The 26,604-nt window shown below is 47.0% G+C and overlaps 1 protein-coding gene and 1 long non-coding RNA gene across 2 annotated transcripts; both read right to left on the reverse strand.

Moving 5' to 3' along the window:
* Positions 1 to 1,366: 1,366 nt before the first annotated feature.
* RWDD3 (RWD domain containing 3) lies at positions 1,367 to 14,195 on the reverse strand. Its single transcript, XM_064147343.1, has 4 exons — positions 13,925 to 14,195; positions 4,801 to 5,282; positions 2,582 to 2,697; positions 1,367 to 2,487 (listed from the first exon to the last, which is right to left on the reverse strand). The coding sequence occupies exons 1-4, from the start codon at positions 14,007 to 14,009 to the stop codon at positions 2,373 to 2,375; spliced, it is 798 nt and encodes a 265-aa protein (XP_064003413.1). The 5' UTR covers positions 14,010 to 14,195; the 3' UTR covers positions 1,367 to 2,372.
* Positions 14,196 to 20,710: 6,515 nt separating this feature from the next.
* On the reverse strand, positions 20,711 to 25,525 carry LOC135177412 (uncharacterized). Its single transcript, XR_010303055.1, has 4 exons — positions 25,349 to 25,525; positions 24,037 to 24,189; positions 22,022 to 22,087; positions 20,711 to 20,975 (listed from the first exon to the last, which is right to left on the reverse strand). It is a non-coding gene; the product is annotated as an uncharacterized LOC135177412 (long non-coding RNA).
* Between the last annotated feature and the right edge of the window lie 1,079 nt (positions 25,526 to 26,604).

Here is a 26,604-nt window from a genome sequence, read left to right on the forward strand (position 1 = left end):
GACCCCACCTGCAGTACTGTGTGCAGTTCTGGAGCCCCAAACACAAGAAGGACATGGAACTATTGAAGACAGTCCAGAGGAAGGCCACAAAGATGCTCAGAGGGCTGCAGCAGCTCTGCTATGAGGAAAGGCTGCAACAGTTGGGGCTCTGCAGCCTGAAGAGAAGGCTTCAAGACCTTATAATGGCCTTCCAGTATCTGGAAGGGGCTACAGGAAGGCTGGGAAGGGACTATTTACAAGGTCTCGTAATGACAGGATGAGGGGTAATGGGTTTAAACTGGCAGAGGGGAGATTTAAACTGAATGTTAGGAAGAAGTTCTTTACAGTGAGGATGGTGAGACACTGGCACAGGTTGCCCAGGGAGGTTGTGGCTGCTCCCTCCCTGGAGGTGTTTAAGGCCAGGCTGGATGAAGCCTTGAGTGACCTGTTCTAGTGGGAGGTATCCCTGCCTATGGCAGGGGGTTGGAACTGGATGAGCTTTGAGGTCTCTTCCAACCTAAACCATTCTATGATCTTTGTTCTCTTCTTCAGGTCAGTATTGGCAAGTGAAGCCACTGAAGTGACATTCAGTCTGTCCTGAGCACAGGTATCCTCCATGGGAAGCAGCGGCTCTACCACTGTCAGCTGTTGTTGTCCAGGGAAATGGACACTTCATCACAGGCAATAGGATGCTACTGACATAAGTCAAACACTACACTAACTCTTTTAATCTGCTCTCATGCCTGTGTTGAGTGCAAAAGGAGCTGCGAAACAAAATGAAAGATGTTGAAGGGACAGGAGCACTGCTTGTTGAGGAAAGGCTGAGAGCCCTGGGGCTGGTTAGTCTGGGAGGGGATCTAAGCAATGTCTGTAAATAGCTGAGGGCTGGGAGTCAGGAATGAAGGAACAGGAACAGTCTCTGCTCACTTGTGCCCGGGCATAGGATGAGGGGCAAGGGATAGAAACTGCAGCACAGGAAGTTCCCACTCAGCATGAGGAAGAACTCCTTGACTGTAAGGCTCCCAAAGCACTGACACAGGCTGCCCAGAGAGGTTGTGGAGTCTCCTTCTCTGAAGGTTTTCCTGCTCTGTCTGGATGTGTTCCTGTGTGACCCACCCTAGATTCTCTGGTCCTGCTCTGGCAGCCCCAGGGGCTGGACCTGAAGACCTCCAGAGGTCCTTTCCAACCCCTAACATCTTGTGATCCTGTGACACATGACAAATTTGACTTCTGGGAGTGAGATTTTGAGAGCAGGCATGCACATGTTCAGCTACATGCTAAAACCAATTGAAATGGCACTGCTGGTATCTGAGAAGCTCCTGATTTCACCATTTTTACTGCCAGACTATCTAGTCTTGCTAGAGAATGATAGCAGGCAAAACAGAAATCAGAGGACATTAATAATTATAATAAATATCAGATTTCCCGTAAGCAAACAGAATTTGCACAACTGAACTTGCCAAAACCCTATGCAGAATTTGTGACATGATACCGAAACACAGAGCAGTGGTAAAAAAAAATTAAGCTGCCTAAGGCCACTTGACCAATAGATAAATTAATGCTAAAGGCAGGGAAATTTTAATGGGGAGTTATGACTTACCAGCTTCTCCAATGCCAGAAGACTGAAGTCTGTCTATATTCTGCTCTGACAGTTTAATGGAACTGAGATATCCACAGATACACAGCAGTGCATCTGAAGTACAACTAAATCCAACTGAAGTGCAAAAAGGAATCTGAAAACTATCAAATATTACAATTGATTTAACCTTAGCTTCTTAATTGATTTGAATTCTGCATTTGAGTGTTGATAAGAAATTTTAGAATAAAAACTAACACTCAAAAAGACACTTACAAGTTGTTCCTGGCCCCCAGTGATATGAACTTTTCTTTACCTCAACAGTCTACCTTTGCAGTCAAATAAATGGAGAAGGAAAAGCCAGCAGACAAGGACCTAGGGGACATTAAGTATATGCAGTCCTCACATATTCAGATCTGCCTTTGCTATGCTTCTGATAAAAATATCTCCATATAAGCTTTCAAAGAAAAATGAATCATGCTTTTTAGCAGGCCACTACTAAGAAAAACCACTACCATGAAGGATAAAAACCAAAACAGGGACTGCAAAACAGAGTCTAACTACAGGGCAATTCTTTTAACATGATTTCTTCCAGATCTCTTATGCAATTGTCACAATGAAGTCCAGGTTGCTCAGAAAAAAAAATCAATACACAAATGTCCATCAATTCTCAGTTCTTCATTTATGAATTGCTCTCTCTTTGCAAGAGAATGGCTACTTCTGGCATTCTCTGTAGAAAAGCTTTGTTTGCCAGATCAGTCCTTTTATCTTCTGTCAGCATCTGCTTTGGTCCAAGAGCCCAATGGTTTCTTTATTTCTATTTTAAGAGAGGAGGCACAAACTCAGAGAAAAGAGTTGTAAGTCCTGCAGTTTCAAATTCCTTTTGTAGCTCATCCAGCGTTGAGTATTCTTTGACTTCAAACATCTGAAACCTACATTGTAAAAAGGGAAGCTCATGAATATGCTGAGATTTGTCAGAGTGTAATTATCAATTCCGTTACTTTCCTACCCACAGCTAAATTATACCTTTGATGCTGTGCCTGTACTCTTGTCTCACACAGTACGCTGATCATTTTCTCTTTGCACTTCTTTCCACTTGAGTCCACATCTACCTTAGAGGTTTTCTGAAGAATCAAGTACTCCTACATGACAAAGAACAAAATATTAAATTGTCATCTAGGAGCTTTGAAGATTAGTAAGATGCAAAACTCTACGCAAAACATACAGACTGGTTTTCAGAACACGGCAATCAAACTTGGCAGGTGCACGTCCCAAAAAGTACCTGACAGCTTCTGTTCATCAAAACATTCTCCTCCAGTAGCATCACAAAAACCTGTCCAATGCAGTTGTTGTGGTTTAAGGAGCTCTGTAGTCTCTAAAACTCTTCTCAAGGGAGTTTAACTCCACACAAAGGATTGGACAGAAATACAGACTATACTGGAAGATTAAACGGGAGGTGCTATTAAAAACCACAAACTGCAGTGCAAAGCATATGAAATACACAAAAATCCACTGTCTGGGTTTAACACAGAACCCTATCAGGCCAAAGACCTTCTCCTAACCTTCAACAAAACCAGATCAAAACCCCAGTGCTCTTTTTCTCCCCTTTCCCCACGCCATGCCTCCCTGGCCTTAGGCCTAAACAGTTCAAGATTGCACAGAAAAAAAACTAGTCAGGCCAAACAGGCCTGAGATACTCCTTCATGTTAGAACCATAGAATCACACAATGAGTCAGGGTTGGAAGGGACCACAACAATCACCTAGTTCCAACTCTTCTGCCATGGGCAGGGACACCTCACACTGTCAGGCTGTCTAGAATCTCATCCAGCCTGGCCTTAAACATCTCAAGGGATGAGGCTTCCACCACCTCCCTGGGCAACCCATTCCAGGCTCTCACCACCCTCATGCTGAAGAACTTCTTCCTAACATCCAATCTGAATCTACCCCTTTCTACCTTGGATCCATCCCCCCAGTCCTATCGCTACTTGACATCCTAAAAAGTCTCTCCCCAGCTTTCTTGTAGGCCCCCTTCAGATACTGAAAGGCCACAATAAGGTCACCTGGGAGCCTTCTCCTCTCCAGAATGAACAGCCTCCATTCCATCAGTCTCTCCTCAGAGGAGAGGTGCTCCAGCCCTCTGATCATCCTCATGGCCCAGATAAGGGCAAGGGATTCCACTGGAGAGCAGGAAGGAGGGGTTAAAATAAAGAAACTGACTCTGCAGACAGTTTTTATATAGACATAGGCATTATGGGATGAAATAACAGAAGACTACATTTTCCAGCCCTCTCTAGCCCTTCCTGGAGGATCTTAAGGAACTCTGTGGGGTTTTTTTCAAAGGAACCTTGTCTCGAACCATGACAGCAGTGGGAATTTCTAAGCACAAACAAGAAGGTCCAAGTCCAGGCACGCACAAGGAGCACAACATCATCCAAGTTAAGGAAAGAGACAGAAATGAGCTAGAAATATGTCTGATGTGCACCTCCCATCACAAAAATTCTGCTATCTGGCGCCATATGTGAAATACAGGAGGCTGAATCTTGGCGTATCACAGTCAGTTAGGGCGACAAAGATGCTGAGAGGGCTGGAGCACCACTCCTATGAGGACAGGCTATGAAAGTTGGGACTCTGCAGCCTGAAGAAGGCTTCAAGGGGACCCTGAAGTGGTCCTCCAGTACCTGAAAGGTGCCTACAGGAGGGCTGGGGAAGGTCTATTTGCAAGAGCTTGTAATCACAGGATGAGGAGGAACGGGTTTAAACTGGCAGAGGGGAGATGTAAACTGGATTTTAGGAAGAAGTTCTTTCCAGGGAGCGTAGTGAGACACTGGAACAGCCTGCCCAGGGAGGCTGTGGCAGGAGGTGTTCAAGGCCAGGCTGAACAAGGTCTTGTGCAACTTGTTCTAGTGGGAAGTGTCCCTAATTACAGTGAGGGGTTGGGACTGCATGAACTTTGAGGTCCCTTCCAACCTACACCACTCTATGATTCTATGAAATACAGGAAACACAGTAGTGTAATTACAGTAGAAGGCAAATTAATAGAGGCCACAGGTCTACAGGTTATCACTGTTTTTTTCTCCTCACTTTTTTCCTTAAAAATAGAATAAAGTTGTTGGGTCTTTTCATTCTCCTGATGACTAATCTGCCTCCAAAATTATTAATCTTAGAAAAACACACATGAAATATTCAGATCCATAGGTTTCGGTGCTAAATCAATAGAACTGGTCAACATTCATTGTTCCTGCACCTTAATGTTGTTCCTGTCACCCTGAAGAAGAATCAATATTATCTTGCCCATGAACATTAGTCTTCCAGTCAGCCCTAGATCTGAAGCCCATTTTTCCAAAGTTCTGACGTATTTTGTCTTTGCTCTCATGTGATCTAAATGCAGAAGGAGCATCCAGATACCATCCTCTGTACTCATTCCTTTGGACAATGGAGCTTTTTCAATGCCAGCTGGTGCTGATTGCTTAATGACACTTTTAAGATGCTCCTGTATCCAAAGAATCAGCTCGTGGACCATTGGTTCAGAAAGATGCTTCTTGGCTTGTTCAAGTAATTTGTCTTTCACATCCATACACTGGGCCCTTGTAAGCTGGTCTGAGTTAACAGAAATCTCTGGTAGAGTTGATGGATAATTGACTGGTAAATGAAATAACAGCTTTAGAAGTACATCTGCATCCAGTTCTCTCACGTTGATATGAATCCTAAATGTGATTCCATGAGTCTCTGGAAAGTAACCAGAAAATAAACATTAATAGTTTGCAGTTAGCTGAAATAGAGATATAGATAAACAGACTGATAGATAGATAGATAGATAGATCATTAAGTCCTGGTATTTTCTTTATCAAGTTCTGGAATATTGCAACCAGGTCTGGGCTCCCCAGTTCAAGAGGGACAGAAATCTACTTGAGTCCAAGGGATGGCTACAGGGATGATGAAGGGACTGCAGCACTGCCTTATGAGGAAAGGCTGAGAGCCCTCAGGATGGGTTGTCTGCAGAGGAGAAGGCTGAGAGGGGATCTGATCGATGTCTATTAATATCTGAGCGCTGGGGGTCAGGAAGGAAGGGACAGGGACAGCTTCTGCTCACTTGTGTCCTGGTATAGGACAAGGGGCAAGGGATGGAAACTGCAGCACAGGAAGTACCAGCTCAGCACGAGGAAGAACTTCTTGCCTGTAACACTTCCAGAGCACTGGCACAGGCTGCCCAGAGAGGTTGTGGAGTTTCCTTCTCTGGAGGCTTCCCAGCCCTGTCTGGATGTGTTCCTGTGAGACCTGTGCTAGATTCTCTGGTCCTGCTCTGGCAAGAAGGTTGGACTGGAAGACTCCAGAGGTCTCTTCCAAACCCCTAACATCCTGTGAGCCTGTAACTCATCTCGAATGACTGTCATGTCATAGAAAATAAGGAAGGGGGCAGGTTTCTCACGGCAGGAGATTGAAACCAGTTACTCAAGCTATACTTGCAGGGAATGCTGAAATGAAGCATTTCCACATCACCGCAGAAGGAAAGGTATTAACACATTCTAAAAAATATTCTCTCTTAGAAACACCGAAGTCAGCCTCTACAGCTCCATAGCAGCAGCGAGACAAAATGAGAATAGAGCCTTGGAGTCAGCACTGCCTGGCATTACTCCTAGAAAAATCTGTCAAATTTCTAACATCACCATCAGCACAAGGCAAAGAGACTGAGCATTTTTTAAGACAGACATTCAAAAGCAGCTGCACCCCGAAGAGAGACTTGGAAAGAAAAAAACACAGATTCTTTGTCCCCCACAACTTACAGAGAAACTAGGCTTAATTAGAATCAAAGAATCATAGAATCAGTCAGGGCTGGAAGGGATCACAAGGATCATTTAGTTCCAATCCCCCTGCCATGGCAGGAACACCCTACCCTAGATCAGGCTGGCCACAGCCTCATCCAGCCTGGCCTTAAACAGCTCCAGAGATAGGTACTCAACCACCTCCCTGGGCAACGCATTCCAGGCTCTCACCACTCTCAGGGTGAAGAACTTCCTCCTCATGTCCAGTCTGAACTTATCAACCTCCACCTTTGCTCCATTCCCCCTAGTCCTGTCACTACCTGACAGCCTAAAAAGTCCCTCCCCAGCTTCTCTGTAGGCCCCCTTAAGACACTGGAAGGCCACAATAAGGTCACCTCAGAGCCTCCTCTTCTCCAGACTGAACAGCCCCAATTCTTTCAGTCTGTCCTCATAGCAGAGGTGCTCCAGCCCTCTGATCATCCCAGTGGCCCTTCTCTGGACATGCTCCAGCATGTCCACATCCCTCTTGTAATGGGGGCTCCAGAACTGGATGCAGTACTCCAGGTGGGGTCTCCCAGAGCAGAGCAGAGCAGAGCACAGGGGGACAATCACCTCCCTCAACCTGCTGGCCACACTTCTCCTCATGCAGCCCAGGATCTGATTGGCTTTCTGGGCTGCAAGTGCACACTGCTGGATCATGTTGAGCCTCTCATCCACCAGCTCCCCCAAGTCCCTCTCCTCAGGGCTGCTCTCCAACCAGTCACTGCCCAGCCTGGATTTGTGCTTGGGATTGCCTCAATCCAGACCCAGGACCTTGCACTTGGTATTGTTGAACCTCACGAGGTTGGCTTCTGCCCACCTCTCTAGCCTGTCCAGGTCCCTCTGGCATCCCTTCCCTTCAGTGTGCCTGCTGCACCACACAACTCGGTGTCATCAGCAAACTTGCTGAGTGCACTCAATGCCACTGTCCATGGCACCGACAAAGATGCTGAACAGGACTGGTTCCAGGACTAGTCCCTGAGGGACTTTGCTTTTTTCTAGCCTCCACTCGGACATGGACCCATTAACAGCCACACTTTGGGTGCCTCTTCTGCCAACTTCTCCACAGCAGCTGGACTGAAATAAGGAGAACATCCCTATTCATCTGAGCTGACCTCAGACCTTGTATCCATCCACATGAACATATGCACATGCTTGTAGAAATATATGTGTATGTACCTGTGTACCTACTCAAAACCTGCCTATAATCTACTTGAGAAGAGAGCTCTTTTGAGAAGGAAAACACTAACTGAAGTATGCAGCAGGAAGGGCAAAGACCACATCTTCCTGATGTATCACATAATCAGACACTGAATATGAAACTTATGTACAGTCATTCCTGCACTAAAACCTTCTCGACTAAAACACATTTCACAGAACAGCAATGCAAAACTTCAGAAAGTGGAAAGTGAGGACAAAGACCTAACCTACTTTTGCTCTTCTGCCACGAAGAAAGAGGGTATCAGATAAAAGATCTTCTTCAGATGTTCTCTGCTTCACCCCTTTGATGCACTCTAAATGCTTCACCCCTTTTCTTTAAAAAACTGCTAAGATGTCAGGTTGATTCATTCTATAAGGGCAGGAGATGCCAGATTTGAAAGGCATATTAGAGCACAGCTGAGTTTCAGAGGAGCTCTTTTGAAGTGATTTGCCTTCTTCTCCCCATACCTTATCTTACCTTCCTTTACATGACAGTCTCTTGAATTATGTTTGATTAGTATTGCTGATGCTGCTAACCAACCTCAGTGCTCTTATGATTTTATGTTTCAGCCCTGCAAAATACGTGAAAGAACCTAAAGTGACTTGGACAGACAGAAGCACTATAGAGAGCTTAGCCAAGGGCTTATTTCTGTATCTCCTTCCTGGGTTATATGAAGAAGTCTATATGTTGGAGTGGTCACAAAATAAAATTAGCAAACTGTCTAACCTAAATATTCAAACTCTAGTGTTACTACAAAGAACTCTCCAAACATATACAAACCATCACTAACCAAACAGTACTCAAAATAGTGCTCCAAGGAGACCTTCCTGTGGCCTTCCAGTATCTGAAGGGGGCTACAAGAAAGCTGGGGAGAGACTTTTTAGGGTGTCAGGTAGTGATAGGACTGGGGGGAATGGATCTAAGCTAGAGGAGGGCAGATTTAGATTAGACATTAGGAAGAAGTTCTTCAGCATGAGGGTGGTGAGACACCAGCACAGGTTGCCCAAGGAAGTGGTGGAAGCATCATCCCTGAATGTTTTTAAGGCCAGGCTGGATGTGGCTGTGGGCAACCTAATCTAGTGTGAGGTATCCCTGCCCATGGCAGGGACACTGGAACTGGATGATCCCTCAGCTTCCTTCCAACCCTGACAATTCTGTGGTCCCATGAGTGAAAAATCTTGCTGATAATCCTCCTAGGATTTTTTCATCAGCTTGTCACAACAGATCTCACCAACTCAGAAGCAAACAGGGAACAAATAGGTAGGCCAACCTTGCCCCTTTAGCAAGGGCCTCCTGCTGCAGTGATCATGTCCTTAAGCCTGTGACAATCTCCCACCTCTGGCAGTGATGAACTAATTCAAAGGCAGCAGCGCTGCCTCGCATCCCAAGGTGCATCACCCAGAAGCATGGCAAAAACCCCAGCCAGGCTCATTTACCTCTGCTTCAGACCTCCCTCAAAAAGGAGAATTGATTCAAACCATCTGTGGGGCTAACCACATCTACAGAATCTCTAAACACTGCAGTGTCCCTTTTCTGCACCAGCACTGCAGATAGCTGTCAGAACAAAGATCAAACCACTGTCACCCTCTGTAACCAGCCTCTACAGAAATATTCCTTTTGTTTACACATGCTGCAAGGTCTGAGTTGTGTCCACAGCAAAACTGTGATGAATTATGAAATAAAAGGTTGGGTATGACCATCCTGCTGGCATTTCATGTGCTAATAAGACTAAACTCAATGAATTTTAATTAATTTCTCCCCCAATAGCTGCACACTTATCAGTATATTCAGCTCTAGCACACTTCAGAGTTTCCCTTACGTTCCATGTCACCCAGACCGCTATCCGCCCCTTCTCCTGCCAAAGGCTTTTTATGCAACACATGCAGGCAATTTTTAAGTTCAGGAAATGGCACCTACTAATGCAAATGCTTAGAATATAGAAATACACTTTTATTGAAAGCTTGCACAAACCAGAAGAGATTAACAAATAAACGGTGTATTTCTTACCTGTAATGCTAATCTTTGTCAAATAGATAGGCAACATTTAAATCACAGCATCAAGTATCATCAGGGTTGGAAGAGACCTCACAGATCAAGTCCAACCCTTTACCACAGAGCTCAAGGCTAGACCATGGCACCAAGTGCCACGTCCAACCTTGCCTTGAAGTGCCCCAGGGACGGCGACTCCACCACCTCCCCGGGCAGCCCATTCCAGTGTCCAATGACTCTCTCAGTGAAGAACTTTCTCCTCACCTCGAGCCTAAATTTCCCCTGGCGCAGCCTGAGGCTGTGTCCTCTCGTTCTGGTGCTGGCCACCTGAGAAGAGAGCAACCTCCTCCTGGCCACAACCACCCCTCAGGTAGTTGTAGACAGCAATAAGGTCACCTCTGAGCCTCCTCTTCTCCAGGCTAAACAATCCCAGCTCCCTCAGCCTCTCCTCATAGGGCTTCTGCTCGAGGCCTCTCACCAGCCTCGTCACCCTTCTCTGGACACGCTCAAGCATCTCAATGTCCCTCCTAAACTGGGGGGCCCAGAACTGAACACAGTACTCAAGGTGTGGTCTAACCAGTGCAGAGTACAGGGGCAGAATGACCTCCCTGCTCCTGCTGACCACACCATTCCTGATGCAGGCCAGGATGCCACTGGCTCTCTTGGCCACCTGGGCACATTGCTGGCTCATGTTCAGGCGGGTATCAATCAGCACCCCCAGATCCCTCTCTGTCTGGCTGCTCTCCAGCCACTCCGCCCCCAGCCTGTATCTCTGCATGGGGTTGTTGTGGCCAAAGTGCAGCACCCTGCACTTGGAGCTATTGAACCCCATCCCATTGGACTCTGCCCATCTGTCCAGGCGGTCAAGGTCCCGCTGCAGAGCCCTTCTGCCTTCCAACTCAGTCACATCTGCCCCCAGCTTAGTGTCATCTGCAAACTTGCTGATGACTGAATCCATGCCCTCATCCAGATCATCTATGAAGATGTTAAAGAGGATGGGGCCCAGCACAGATCCCTGAGGGACACCACTAGTGACAGCCGCCAGCTGGATGTGGCACCATTCACCACCACTCTCTGGGCTCGTCCCTCCAGCCAGTTCCTAACCCAGCACAGAGTGTTGCCATCCAAGCCATGGGCTGACAGCTTAGCCAGCAGTTTGCTGTGGGGGACAGTGTCAAAGGCCTTGCTTAAGTCCAGACAGACCACATCCACAGGCCTCCCCACATCCACCAAGTGGGTCACCTGATCATAGAAGGAGATCAGGTTAGAAAGGCAGGATCTGCCCTTCCTAAACCCATGCTGGCTGGACCTGAGCCCTTTGCCATCCCTTAGGTGTGCTCTTATCACCCCCAAGATAACCTGCTCCATCAGTTTCCCTGGCCCTGAGGTCCATCCAACCAGGATGTCAGATATATATATCTATAGGCTGTAAATAGTTTGTTTAAATTCATCAATACAATGAGTTTGATAAAAATAAACATTCTCAGTACTTTATTACTAAGACTTAGGCTAGCCTAAGAGAGTTGGGCAGGAAGAAATCCAACAAAATTCAACAAAGGCAAGAGTGGAGTCTTGCCCCTGGGAAAGAAAAACCTCATGGATCACTATAGGTTGAGGTTGGGGACTGCCCTGTCAGAGAGCAGTGAAGGGGAAAATGACCTGGAGGATGGAAGGTTGACCATGAGCCAGCAATGTGCTAGGGTGGCCAAGAAGGCTGATACCAGCCTGGGGTGGATTAGAAGGGCTGTGGTTAGTAGGTCAAGAGAGGTGCTTCTGCCCCTCTATGCTGCCCTGTTGAGGCCACATCTCAGATATTATGTTCAGTTCTGGGCCCCTCAGTTCAAGGACCTCAGGAAACTGCTTCAGAGAGTCCAGGAGGGCCTGAGGGAGCTGTGCTGCTTGAAGAGGTGGAGCCTGAGGGGTGACTTCATTCCTGGTTATAAAGATGTAAATATAAGTGCCCAGAGGATGGAGCCAGGCTCTGCTGGGTGATGCCCAGTGACAGGACAAAGGACAGTGGTGGAAGATGAGGCATAGGAAGTTCCATGGAAACATGAGGAGGATTTTTTTTCCCTGTGAGGGTGACAGAGGACTTGAACAAGTTGCCCAGGGAGGTTGTGGAGTCTCCCTCTCTGGAGATATTCAAGACCTGCCTGGATGTGTTCCTGTGTGATCTGGTGTAAGTGATCCTACTCTGACAGAAGGGTTGGACTGGATGAGATTTTGAGGTCCCTTCCAGCCCTTTACACTCTGTGATTCTGTGAAATTCCAGAAAGGCTAAGGTTTTAGGGTACTAAGACAACTTACAAAAGCATTTTCTTACATTCGTCGAAACTATAAACCCCAATGGCCTCCTTTTTGATCCTGTGGATCTGCACACAAATTTTCTTCATGTATTAGAGAGAACATAACATTAGAATCTCCCTGGAAGTTACTTCTGTGCACCACTTGTCAGTGACAAATTTACATGGTTGGAAGAGATTTCAGCCAATTAATACAACAAAAATTAATTGGCTAGAAACTTAAAGATTTTGTACCTCTGGCATAACAGAGAAGTAAATTCCCAAATAAGAAAGCTACCAATAATCATGGTTGAAAATAATATTTTCTATTTCACCAGAGAGCAATGGTAATCAACTAGATACGCATGATTATGAACACACCCTGGCTGAAGGCTCTGTAAGTCTCACAACATAAATACAGTGAACTGTTCCGTCTGGGTGTACAGCTCACAAAGCAGTGTGTGTAAAAAAAACAGCATGCAGGCAAGATGGAGGATCCTCAACAAACTGGTGGTTTGATAAGGCTGGGCACTCTTCACAGAATTGTCAGGGACCTCAAGGATCATTCAGTTCCAATGTTCCTGCCATGGACAAGGACATCTCACACTAGGTCAGGCTGCCCACAGCCACATCAGTCTGGCCTCAAAAACATTCAGGGATGATGCTTCCACCACCTCCTTGGGCAACCTGTGCTGGTGTCTCACCACCCTCATGCTGAAGAACTTCTTCCTATCGTTTAATCTAAATCTGCCCTCCTCTAGCTTGGATCCATTCCCCCCAGTCCCATCACTACCTGACACCCTAAAAAGTCTCTCCCCAGCTTTCTTGTAGCCCACTTCAAATACTGGAAGGCCACAGAAAGGTCTCCTCAGAGCTTTCTCTTCTCCAGACTGAGCAACCTCAACTCTCTGTCTCCACATCTCACTTCTTTGGGACTGAATACATGAACAGACAAAATTTGAAAGCAAGGGATCAGATCCCGTTTTAATTCTCCAAGACTGTACCGCAATCCAACCAGCAGGAAACCACCTACTGTTCACTGGGGGTCTTGGCAGTACACCGCTAAAGCCCCCAGGACACCAAAGGCAGCGAGTGATATAAAACACAAGCACAGAAAGCTTGTCAGGGCTGCAATAGGCACCAAGCAAGCTTTACTGACGCTCCGGATCTGCACAGACACACCAGACTTGCATATTCTACCTGAGGCTTTCTTCGCGATTGATAGTAACTTAGTAACTGCTGTTGTACGCTGGCACCGGTGACATTTACTCGCCCTCGCTGAAGGGGCATCTTCTCAGCCCTGTGACAGCACAGGCTGATAAAAATCATCTCTTAAAACCATGTTTTGAGCAGCAGCCATCACGGCTGCTGTAGAAAACATGGACTAAAGGTGTCTACCCATACCACGTTCCTAGCCCATAGCATCCAGCAGCCAACGAATGTAAGCACTGCATAAGAACTCCTCTCTCCACCCAAAGCAAACGTGCAGAACTAGCTTTAGCACTCTCTGTAAAACCCACAGACACACACATTACTGAAACCATATGTAAGCCCCAGATTACTATTTTAGCCCCAGAAAAAGGCAGAGGTGACCCAAGGCTTCTTATGCAGAGCAACAGCTGCACCCCTATTAAATACCGCAGGGGAAACGCCTGCCCCTCTCACACGTATGGGACACAACAGCTTATCTACCGAGACAGCACTGCGCCCGCTCCCGCGGCTGCCCTGCGCTCACGGCACTGCAAACTGCTGCAAATAAGAAGGTCGCTAATTACAAACGTAAAGGGATTCGCTGGGACCTACAAAGGAGCCAGCAGTACCGACAAGCGGGAAGGAGCCTGTTGTGGCGCTGCCGCTGAAAGCAAGCGATTAAGCTGGCGCAGCCCCCCTGGGCCTGCCGTGAGCGGGCCCGCAGCGCCTCCTCTCGGGGCCGGGACGGCGCTAAACGCCCGCAGGGAGGTCCGCGGCTGAGGCGCCGGCACCCCGCATGTTGTTCGGGCAGCCCGGCGAGGCGCAGCCCGGTGAGGCGCAGCCCGGCGAGGCGCAGCCCGGCGAGGCGATCCGTAGCCCCCTGCAGAGGCACGCAGCCGCCTTCACCTGACACCGCTAAAACCTCGCAGGCGTCCGGCTCGCAGTAAATGGCGGCGAGAGCTGACAGCTCCTCCAGCGCTAGCTCCGACATGGCCGCGGCCGCCGCCACTCCAGCCCGCGCCTCAAGGAGGGCACCGCTGACGGCTGAGTCCTTCCAGCCCTCCAGCGGAGTCCTTGCAGCCTTGAGGCGGCCTGGCAACCTCTGAGGCAGCGAGCGGCGACGAGCAGAGGCAGAGACGGTGGCAGAGGCCTCTCTCCCTCGGTGCCGAACAAAATGGCCGCGCTGTGCAGCGCCCCCAGTGGTCGCCGCGGCCGCTCGGCCCCACTCCGCCCGCGCCCAGCTTCGCAAGGCCATCCCGGGGGCCGGAGCGGCCTGCTCGGTAGGCGATCGCCCGAAGCGCTGCCGCACACGCTCGTACCGGCAGTTCCACTGGGGACTGCTGCGTCTCTCAGTGCATAACCCTGTTAAGAGCCATCCAGCTGAGGTCTTCCACAACCAAGGGCATGGTTAACTCCCAGCTCCTCTCCAACTACTCGGGAGTTTCCACTGTTACACGGGGATAGATGGTTTATTTTTTCATGAAAGTAGATCGTGTTATTTTTAATTCCCTAAATCTCAGAATCACAAAACATTAGCGGTTGGAAGGGACCTTCAGAGACCATCCAGTGCAATCCCTCCTGCCAAGGCAGGATCGACAAGGGTAGTCCACACAGGAATGCATCCAGGCAGGATTTGAAAGCCTCCAGAAGAGACTCCACAACAGCCCTGGGCAGCCTCCTCCAGGGCTCTGTCACTCTCACTCTAAAGAATTTTCTCCTCGTATTGAGGCGAAACCTTCTATATTCCAGTTTGTGTCCATTGCTCCTTGGCGTATTGCTGTGCACCACCCGAAACAGCTTGGCCCCCTCCACTTGACACCCGCCTCTCAGATATCTACAGACGTTCAAACTGTTGAAATAACAAGGAACATGGGAATGTTGCGAATGAAGGCAAGAAAACAGCAGTTGTCAGAAGAAGACTGCCAGGTACTGGTAGGCCACGCAGCTGTCAGGAGGCTTCGGTGAAAATTAGCCTTAAAAGTGCCTCATTCTATTACTCTGAACATTGTTGCCCCTGGTCTTGGCCCCCCTAACACGTCCCTTCTCAACCACTTTGCATATTCTATTTTACATGTTTAAATAAAAAAGTCATTGTAAAAGTCTTTAAATTGACACTATCATAAGACATCGAGGTCTCCATGAATAAGTTACTGCACTCTGACATTTGGAAGTCATCAAAGGAGACAGTATAATGTCAGCTTGGTATTTTTCACACTATGAAAATATCAGCTTCATGTCAAAAGATCTAAATTCCATCTTAATGCAATAAATTTTTTGTATTTGCAAGACCAGTGAAAATGCTAAATATTTAAATTTGGAATTAACTTCTGCAGTTACAATCTGGCCTTCACATTCCATTATTATTAAACTGCAAGTCAAGATCTTATTTTCCTTTTTTTTAAATTATTTCTTCAGACCGTTTGATAAAATAACATTAAGCCATGTTCATTTCTTTAAATGGATGTTTTCCCATCAACAGAGGGGGGAAAAAAAAGATCTTGTTTTTTAAGAGTCAGCCTATATTAATCCAGCTCCAGCTTCCTTCACGAATCGATATGCCGCTGACAATACAAGCATTTTCCACTTTGCCTGAGCAGGCAAACAGAAAGCAGCCTTTCATAGCCAGGTAACACTAACCTGTCCACTGTTATTTTTCAAAAGCTCTGTGACTAGAATTGTGGCCCAAATCAATTAGGTGCTGCATCGACAACCACCAGTGATTAGCTATAAAACTACATTTAGACCCATTTTCTCCTAACCTGAGTGACGAATAATAGAGGAGCAGACAGCCATTTAGGGGAAAAAATGTCAATTTGGAACATCCTCCTACATCTTTCTACCATCATTTCCATGCCAGCCACCCTGCCATTCCATCTACAGCAAGTGTAAGTGCTCCTGAAAGCATGTAGTCTGGAAGGCACTAAAGACCCACTAAGAAGAGTTTAATAACTACTGCAGCTGCCCATTTCGAGGTCAAAAGACAGAAAATACCAAGGAACCCATAACCACTGCTAGGTGTGATGGCTAACCTGTGCAGCACAAATCATCCATCTTTTGTCACTGCTGCAGGACACCTGCAGTTCCTGCGTTTTCCTGCTACAACATGACAGCTCTAAAGTGACCAGAAGGGTGTGCTAACCAACTAGAATTGTTCTTCACCGAGATAAACACTGAAGATACCTAAGAAAGAAGTCATTGCAGAATCACAGAATTGTCAGGGTTGGAAGTGACCTCAAAGATGATTCAATTCGGGCCCCCTTATGCCATGGGCAGGGACACCTCACACTAGGTCAGGTTGCCCACAGTTACATCCAGCCTGGCCTTAAGAATATCCAGGGATGAGGTTTCCACCACCTCCCTGGGCAACCTGTGCCAGTGTCTCACCACCCTCATGCTGAAGAACTTCTTCCTAAAGTCTAATCTCAATCTGCCCTCCTCTAGCTTGGATCCATTCCCCCCAGTCCTATCACTACCTGACACCCTAAAAAGTCCTTCCCCAGCTTTCTTGTAGGCCCGTTCAGATATTGGAAGGCCACAAGAAGGTCTCCTTGGAGCCTTCTCTTCTCCAAACTGAACAACCCCAACTCTCTCAGCCTGACCCAACAGCAGAGCAGCTCCAGTCCTCTGATCTGTAGTAAGAAGAATTACTGCAGTTACAAGTGTTAGCACAGTGGTAGAATTTTTCCCAAATGAAGCTTGTACCAAAATGGCAATGAGAAACTCAACGTAAAAACCTGCAAATAACAACTCCAGACAAGCTAAATGGCAAAACTTTAGAAAACAGGATAAGCAGGCCTTGGAATTGTGAGAATTTATGATAAAATATGGAGATGTTTTTCTAAATTTTTTCAAGTACAGCTAGCAAGTTTTCATAATTTTTTTTTTCTTTTTCCTAAGTTGGCATAAATGCATTTAAAGAAAATGCAACATTTTTATGAGCTTTTTACTCTTTGGGTTTTGAAAATTAGCTAATTATCTCATTGATAATATCTTTTTTAAAAGCCTTCTCTGAGAAAAACAAAGCAAAACAAATAAAAAAAATAGGAAACAAATCAGGAAAAATCTTTTCCATTACTTTAAAGTATTTTAGAAGCAAGTTTTTCAAGGATTTGTGGTCTTGCAGTGCTTTTTAAAGGCACTTCCATTTATCCTCCATGCATCAAACTGCTCTCAGTCAATTCCCTAAGTCACTTAATCTTTTGGCAGATGGAAACTGGTTTTGAAAGTCTACTAATGATCAATTAAAGCATTAGCTATCTCTACAGACAGGAGGTTTATAGGGTCACAGTCTTCAGAAGCTGGAGGCAAGAGCAGCAGCATGCTAGAAAACCAGATAAAACTTCCTGTAGTTACCAGAAAATTGGCAAAACATTGGAGAAAACAAAAATCATGACTGAAGTCTTTAATGGTCAGGAGGGTTGTCATTTCTGCCAACAACAAATGTGATAGTTTCTAGTTTATAAGACAGGCCTCAGTCCAAATTGAAAGGTCAGCAAAGGAAACTATGCTTTTCAGTTTTTAATGAGGCCTCACAGCAACACAAATACTTCCAGTAAATTTACACTATCCTTTAAAAAACTGGAGTCATTCAGACTCCAGTCATAAAACTAGGTACCTGTGCTGCAAATATGCAGACACCTATTGTGAGTAGCTACCACTGCAATCAATTGCCCACTGGTAAATAAGGCATGGAGTCAGAGAATCGTGGAGTGGTCTGCGTTGGAAAGGACTTCCAAAGCTCATCCAGTCCAACCCCCTCTGCACTCAGCAGGGACATCCTCAACTACATCAGGTTGCCCACAGCCCTGTCCAGACTCACCTTGAATAGCTCCAGGGGTGAGGCCCCAACCACCTCCCTGGGCAACCTGTTCCAGTGTTCCACTACCTTCATGGTGCAGAACCTGTTCCTAACATCCAATATAAATCTGCTCTGCTCTAGTTTGAAGCCACTGCCCTCTTCCTGTCTCTGCAAGCCTTTGCAAACAGTCTTTCTGCAGCCTTTTTTGTAGCCCACTTCGGGTACTGGCAGGTTGCTGTTAGGTCTCCCCAGAACCTCCTCTTTGCCAAGCTGAACAGCCCTGGCTCCCACAGGCTTCTAACAGATGCTGTTGTTTGAACACAAACTGTAGATTAAGGTATGAGGATCACAGATATGGAATGGTTTGGACTGGATGGGACGTCCACAAGTCATCCAGTCCAACCTCCTCTGCAGTCAGCAGGGACATCCTCAACTAGATCAGGTTGCCCACAGCCCTGTCCAGACACACCTTGAATAGCTCCAGGAATTGGGTCTCAACTACATGAGTTTTTGAACTGCACAGCAAGGCTTGGCTCCATCACTGGTAATTAAACTTATTGATAAACCAATGTCCTGGGCTGGGAGAGGTGATATGTCACAAGAGAAATCTGATCACATTGTCCCCTTTGTAATCAGGAACTGCACTTGTCAACTGCCTTTAACAAAGAAACCCTTCTGAATAAGATCAAAGCCCTGCCAACTCTTTCTTGGGTAGCTGACATAGAGTAGAATCATAGAATCAACCAGGTTGGAAGAGACCTCTAAGATCATCCAGTCCAACCTATCACCCAGCCCTGTCCAGTCAAGTAGACGACGGCACTAAGTACCTCATCCAGTCTTTTCTTCAACACCTCCAGGGATGGCAACTCCACCACCTCCCTGGGCAGCCCATTGCAATGCCGATCACTTTCTCTGCCAAGAACTTCCTCCTGTGATCCAGCCTGAACCTCCACTGGCACAACTTGAGTCTATGTCCCCTTGTTCTGTTGCTGGTTACCTGGGAGAAGAGACCGACTCTCACCTGGCTACAACCTTGCTTCAGGTAGTTGTAGACAGCATCCTCAAAGGCAAACATCCATGTTGTAATGAGGAATAAACCAACCTTAGTCCAGCACCAGTATGTTCTCCTATTCAACCTAACACAACTTTAAAGGAAGAAGTGTAACGTGAGGATTTTTAACAGAGTAAAACTTGACTCAACTGCTCTGTGGCAGCATGGATTTGAACAGGTGAAGTACCCATGTGAAAATAAAATCTTGGTTTATATAGTTAATAACCCATGCAGTTTCAAATAGTCCAGATGTTTTGCCCCTTATTCATCATCCAAGTATGTACTGTAACTATTTAAAACTTGTGATGGTTTGGAAATTACGCACCACACACACACAATTAATTCACCCAGACTAGACTAGGCCAGCTGGAAGTTAAAGAATGAAGCTATATTTATAGCTTATCACAATTTACAAGCATATTACAAGCATATCTATATACACAATGTACACAAATATTTATAGATACATACAAGTTAAAAGTTATACAGAAACACAAAATCCCTCCCAAAAATAATCAGACTGCCAGAAGGCTTCCAACTCAAACCTCCTTCCCCCTTTTCCCTCTCTTCAGAAATAACCAGATAAATCCCCATGTATCTCACGTGATAAATCTGGAGATCTGAGGGGAGATGTCAAAGAGACGACATGAAGGTTAGGGGAAATAAAGGGTTAGGCTGGATTAGAGTTAAGGCAGCTGCAACCACACACAGACTGCCAGAGAGAAGGAGCAGAACAGAAAACTGAGAAGTGTGTGTGAGAAGTGTCTTACCTATATTTTGACTACCTGTATTTCTCAGCAGAAGAATAAGTGATATAGGTTACTGTTGTTTTCTTCTTTCTTTTCACAGCTAAGGATTTCATTTCTCTCAATAAAATATTCCAGTTAGCCTCAAACCAGCACAAAACTGTTCATCACATTTCCAGTTTTCACTATTTAAGTAATACTCAAAACTCTGGTCAGAATCAGAACCCTGTTGTCTTTGTTGCAGCACTGGAATCAAGAAGAGAGAAGGTGACAAGCTTACAAAGAATCTGTGAGAAGCTAAGAGATGATTTCCCAGCTTTCAAGGAAATTAAGATCTGCGGATTTGCTACTGTAATCTTTGTTATTTCATTCAAAACACCAGACAGCATCAGTGTGCTTAACAGCAGATGTCCCCAGGCACCCTTCCCACCTCTCAAAGAATAGGGCTGCTGATGAAAATGATGACAATTGCAGTGAAATTCTTTTTCAAGTCACAGAATGTCAAGAGTTGGAAGAGACCTCAAAAGCTCATACAGTCCAAACCCCCTGCCAGAGCAGGATCACCTAGACCAGATCACACAGGAACACATCCAAGTGGGTCTTGAACATCTTCAGAAATGGAGACTCCACAGCCTCCCTGGGCAGCCTGTTCCAGTGTTCCATGATGATATTGAGAACAATACTGATACACAGAACACAGAAATGCTATTGTTTTACTAGCAACTGCCTTTAAACTTTATCTGTTTGAGAATGACAAATAATTCTATAAGCAGCAGCACAGAAGGCTTTTTAGGCCACAGCTGGATCTTGCCTATGCTGAATTTTTGAGAAGTCTGAAACCATCTATTTGTCAACAAATTAGCAAATCAGTGGTGCAAAGTCAGGTTAGATGTTCTGACAATCACCAGAGTATTAGTATCAGTTTGTAGGAGGCCAACTGAGTTTGAAAGCTGGCAATCATGTGAGGTTTATCTGTGCCTATGCACAGTCTTTCAACTAGCAGCAGGTGCCTGACATTCCCTACCTGCTTGTGATTGCAGAAGTCACAGCCTTTGAGACCATCTCACTCTTTAAAATAAAGCTGTTCATAAACTCAGTCATTTTTAGAAGATTTAATTATTTACTGCTTCACATTCAGAAACTCTTAAATAATATCAATGGATTACTTGATGAATTTCAGGCTGACAGATCCTAGCTGATAATTCGGTGTATTTACCCCTTCCTTAGCATAGCATTCCAGAACATTTGCTCTGAGGGGAAGACCCATTTCTTGTCAGAATGCACTCTGGGAATGGAAGATTCTTCTCAAACAGTTGACAGTAGAAAGGGTTGATCTGGGGATGGCTGCTGAATAGGAGACATCTAAAAAGCAAGGAGAAAAAATGAAAAACTACATCGTGAAAATCTGTATTATGGTGTTTGAGAAAAAAAAAAGCAACCACGACTGCCACAAAGATTCAAAGTTCAGACTTAAATAAAGTCCACCAAAATGATCATTTTCTTTTGCAGTAGAATTCCTTGCCTAAGTTTGTCATCTGAAGACTGAAGAAACGCCTTTACCTCAACTTCAGCTTTGGAAAGAGAAGAGATTGTTGTAAATCAGAGGAAATCTTGGAGAGAGCTGAATCAGAATTGACTCATACTGCTATCATGCAAATCTGAAAGCCCCTAATGTAACGCAAAGGTGATGCACAGGGAAACAGACAGCAAAAGATATTTACAAACTGGAAAATCAGCTTTTACCAAAAAGATTTAAATTTGAAAAAAAAAAGAATGTTAAGTAGTTTAGAGTCATAGAATCATTTTTTTAAAGACCTCCAAGATCATCAAGACCAACCATTTATCCTACTCTACCAAGTCCACCACTAAGCCATATCCCCAAGCACCACATCTACACAGCTTTTAAACACCCTCAGAGATGGTGACTCTACCACCTCCCTGGGCAGCTTGTTCCAATGCCTGATAACACTGTGATTTTTTAAAATTAATGTGCATCCCAAACCTCCCCTGGTGCAGCTTGAGGACATTCTCTCTTGCTCTATCACTAGCTCCTTCAGATAAGAGACCAAAACTCCCTCATGACAACCTTCCTTCAGGTAGCTGCAGAGAGAAACCCCAGACAGCAAAGCTGGGGGATGAAGCCAGGGCAGGGCTGGAGAGTGGCAAGGTAGGACTAGGTCTTCAACAACGGGCAGCAAAGCCCATGTTTGCCAGGCATTGGAACAGCCTGCCCAGGGAAGGGGTGGAACCACCACCCCTGGAGGTGTTCAGGAAACACAGAATCACAGAAAGGTTCAGGTTGGAAAAGACCCTCAGGATCACCAAGTCCAACCCAGAAATTGATTTTATACAAATACTTGCACACGAAATAAGAGCAGTGTTAAAAATATAGGAAGAAGGCTATCTACCAGAGTTCCCACCTTGAACAGTACCACTGTTGACATCGTGGGGACATCATTTCAGAAGAAACAAGACTGAAGAAAACATCCAAAATAAGCAGAAGTTACAATATTGCTCGGATCTTTCACTTAAGATGCAACAGACTTCACCAGACAGGCTACAAATCACGCCCTTGATCATCTGTGTTCTGGCCTATCATCAGGAGTCTTCATATGCATGGGACAGCCTGAAATGCAGGAGGAAAACCCTCTAAGGCATGAGAAATGGGAACCAGTTCATCGAATACTCGTTTACATACAAACTGGTATTTCACTTTTTCCAACAGAGCACCACAAGGACAATCAGGGGACTTGAGCATCTCCCCCATGGAGACTGAGAGCTCTGGGGCTATTTAGTCTGGAGAAGAGAAGGTTGAGAGGAGATCTGATCAACGTCTATCAATATCTGAAGGGTGGGTGTCAAGCGGAGGGGGCCAAGCTCTTTTGGGTGGTGCACAGCAATAAAACAAGGAGCAAAGGACACAAACTGGAGTATAGAAGGTTTCACCTCAACATGAGGAGAAAGTTCTTTACAGTGAGGGTGACAGAGCCCTGGAGTTCCACCTCAACTTGAGGAAGAACTTGACTGTAAGAGTGACAGAGCTGCCCAGAGAGGTTGTGGACTCTGCTCTGGAGACTTTCAAAAGCCATCTGGATGCATTTCTGTGTGGACTAACCTGGGTGATCCTGCTTTGGCAGGTGGGTAGGACAGGATGATGTCTGGAGGTCCCTTCTAATTTCCGGACATACTGTGATTCTTCTGAGCTTTTCAACAGTTTCACCTGTTTTGTTGCTGCATTCTAGGCACCAGCACCACCGTTCTAAGCTTTGTATGTAGTTCATTCCTCACCCCATGCTGTCCCCTCTACTGAGCTGTTTGCACTGAAGATCTTTACAGTAATACTAAGCCAACATACATTGACTGTGTTAGTAGAAGAGCTGATGTCCTCCTTCTGCTGATACTCACTTTATTCCAATCTCTGCTGCCCTTTTTCGGATGCATATTCTCTAGTGACAGTCACATGCTTCAGGCTACCATCTCTCTAGATGCACATACACCTCCCTGACCCCTAGAAAATGTGAGTCAGAAGCAACCCACAGATTCTACAGCACCTACTGTCACAGGATCATAGGATGTTAGGGTTGGAAGTGACCTCTGGAGATCTTCGAGTCCAAGCCCCCTGCCAGAGCAGGACCAGAGAATCTAGGACAGGTCACACAGGAACAGATCCAGACAGGGCTGGAAAGGCTCCAGAGGAGACTCCACAACCTCTCTGGGCAGCTCTGTCACTCTTACAGTCAAGTTCTTCCTCATGTTGAGCTGCAAGTTCCTGTACTGCAGCTTCCATCCCTTGCCCCTTGTCCTATGCCAGCGCACAAGTGAGCAGAGGCTGTCCTTGTCCCTTCCTTCCTGACCTCCAGCCCTCAGATATTTAGAGACATTGGTTAGATCCCCTCTGTCTCCTCTACAGAGTAACCAGCTCCAGGGCTCTCAGTCTCTCCACTGGGTAGTGCTCCAGTCCCTTCAGCATCCTTGTAGCATTCTCTTGGACTCTCTCCAGTAGATCCCTGTCTTACTTGAACTGGGGAGTCCAGAACTGGATGCAGTGTTCTAGGAGAGGCCTCACTAGGGCAGAGCAGGAGGAGAACCTTTCTCAATTTGCTGTTCTTACTGCACCTCAGGATCCCATTGGCCCTCTTGGCCCCAAGAGCAAATTACTGTCCCATGGAGAACTTGTCACTAGGGCTCCCAGGACCTTCTCCACAAGGCTGCTCTCTACTGTCTCTGTAGACAAAGCAGCTGGCACAGTGTTCTGCTCAACAACTGTCTCCTTCCCACAAAGTTACTTGACAGAGACCTGTCCTAAAGGAAAAACTCCAGGTTTTACTCCAGAATTATTTCTCTTTTTCTTATTTGTCCTTCCAAAATAATTTTAACCTGCTTTCCATGTAAAGAGTTTATTTGGTGTGAATTTAAGAACTACCTCTCATTTTCTCCTGATGCACAGGACACTCTGCAGCTGGAGAAGCTGTCTGGTGCTGATGTTTCGATGGACTCCGCAAATGGACTGCAGCAGCCAGGAAAGACAGAGACAGAGCCATAGCTTCCAGGTGCCAGGTCTCTTTAGGGCAAGTTTCTACATGGAAAAAAGGCAAACTTCTTTACACACAACTACAGGGCTTATTTATGAAGGAGAATCACAGAATTGTCAGGATTGGAAGGGACCTCAAGGATCATTTAGCCCCCGACCCCCTGACATAGGCACATCACACTGGAGCAGGCTGCCTAGAGTCACATCCAGCCTCATCTTAGAAACATCCAGAGATGAGGCTAGTGAAGAACTTCTTCCTAAATCTGCCCTCCTCTAGCTTGGATCCATTCCCCCTCAGTTCTGTTGCTACCTGACACCCTAAAAAGTCCTTCCCCAGCTTTCTTGTAGGCCTCTTTAGATACTGGAAGGCCACAATAAGGCTTCCTCAGCGCCTTCTCTTCTCTAGACTGAACAACCCCAACTCTCTCAGTCTCTCCTCATAGCAGAGCAGGTCTAGCCCTCTGACCCCGTGACCCTTCTCTGGATATGTTTCAGCACATCCTGTAACAGGGCCTCCAGAACTGGTCACAGTGCTCCAAGTGGGGTCTCACCAGAGCAGTGTAGAGGGGCAGAATCCTCACCCTTGCCCTGCTGTCCACCCTTCTCTTGGGGCAGCCCAGGCTCTGGTTGGCCCTCTGGGCTGCATGTGCACACTGCTGGTTCATGTTGAGCTTTTCACCCACCAGCACCCCCAAGCCCCTTTCTTCAGGACTGCTCTCAAGCCAGTCCTTCCCCAGTGAGTGCAAAAGCAGCCACGTTCCTGCCTCACACATTACAACATCAAAGGAAAAAAACGCCTTTAAGTAATAAAAATCAGGGCCAAACACACACCCACAGGGCCCACCAGTGCGCCTGGGACAGGCAACATGCACTTACAGGCCCGCACCAGCACCAGCACCAGCCCGGGCTCTGCTCCTGCCCACACACCCGCCGCAGCCCTGCCAGGCCTGCGCAAGGCAGAGCCAACCCTGCGCATCCCCGAGAGCAGGACGCGCCGCGCGTAACGCCGCCGCACCGCCGCGCACTCCGGGACCGACCTACAGCCGCCGGCAAGGTCAGGCAAGGTCAGGCCAGGTCAGGTCAGGCTCGGCCCGGGGCGGGCGCACTCCCTCCCTCAACGCCTGCCTGCCACCGCCGCTGCGCGTCCCAAACAGCTACAGCTACTGCCACCACCTCTTCGCCACCGCCATCGGGACCTCCTTACCCGTGCGCGGCACCGCCCCACGCCTGCGCCCGCCGCCCGGGCACCGCCCCCGCCGCCGGGAACGGAACCCACCTGCGGCTCTGTGCTAGGAGTGGCGAGGGTGCGGCGGAGCGCGGGAGGACGGCTGGCGGCCGCCAGAGGGCGCTTTTCTGCCGGCAGCGCCCGCCCGGGGCTGCTCCCTACCGAGCGTCCGCGGTAGGGCGCAGAGCCACCTGCTGGCGGCGTTCAAAGCGGCGCCGCTGGTGCCGGCAAACTGCCCCTGGAGGTCAGAGCGCTGCCGGGCTGAGGCGGGACGGGCCCCACAGTGAATCCCAACACGGGAGGGACTGGATGTTGCCGCCGTTACTTATGCCACATCGAAGAGTACGGCAGTCCTGCAGATTTAACCAACAGAGGCTCACGTTAACTGCCTGCACAGCTGCCTGAGCGTGAGCTACCTGCCGTGCTTGTGAAATCACTGCCCCCTACAACTGCAAATAATGGACAAAAACCTGACTGTGCTAGCAGCATTAATTAATACTGTAGTGGTGCATTAAACCTACACAGATATTAAGGGTCCTTCAGATAGTTTTTAAAACATCAAACAGTCCAGAAAAGTACCACAGCTCTCTTAAGATTTGCTACGAACACTGCCTTAGTCAAAGCCAGAAGATGCAGTTTAAGCATACTCCTGAGATACTGTGCACAACGCTGCAGTGCAGAAAATGCAGCTCGGTTTCCATCCCAGCCAGGAAGAATGCTTCATGGGGTCCCTCCTTGACTAACCAGACAAGATCTAGCTCTGCCGTAAGAGCTGCAGCAGACAGCACAGAATTGCAGAAACATCCAGGCTGGCAAAGCCCCTCAAGGTCACCAAGTCCAACCTCTAACCCTACTCTACAAGATCTACTTTAAACCGTATTGCCAAATGACCCTTAAACACATCCAAGATGACTCCACCACCTCCCTGGGCAGCTCATTCCAGTGCCTGACCACTCTCTCCATGAAAAACTTTTACCTAATGTCTAATCTAAACCTCCCCAGTCTCAGCTTGAGGCCATTCTTGTTCTGTCTTCAACTACGTGTGAGAAGAGCCCAGCAGCAGCTTCTCCACAATGCCCCTTCAGGTAGTTGTATCACAAGCCCTGTGAGGCTATTGCAGTGTTCATCCCTCAAGATGAACTCTGAACAGGCTGTCTGGTGCAGAAGGCAGGTGGGAAGACTGTTGTGGAGAGCCTGTAGGCAGAAAGCAGGCTTATTTGTGCCTGCTCTGCCTG

Source organism: Pogoniulus pusillus, chromosome 8 (genome assembly GCF_015220805.1).
Source record: "Pogoniulus pusillus isolate bPogPus1 chromosome 8, bPogPus1.pri, whole genome shotgun sequence".
Classification (NCBI taxonomy): Eukaryota; Metazoa; Chordata; class Aves; order Piciformes; family Lybiidae; genus Pogoniulus; species Pogoniulus pusillus.

Coding starts and splice junctions, on each gene's coding strand:
- RWDD3 (XM_064147343.1), bottom strand. CDS start 14,009: ATGTCGGAGCTAGCGCTGGAGGAGCTGTCAGCTCTCGCCGCCATTTAC. Junction 5,283..13,924: donor CGAGGTTTTAGCGGTGTCAG/GTGAAGGCGGCT, acceptor GTTACTTTCCAG/AGACTCATGGAATCACATTT. Junction 2,488..2,581: donor GTACAGGCACAGCATCAAAG/GTATAATTTAGC, acceptor TTTACAATGTAG/GTTTCAGATGTTTGAAGTCA.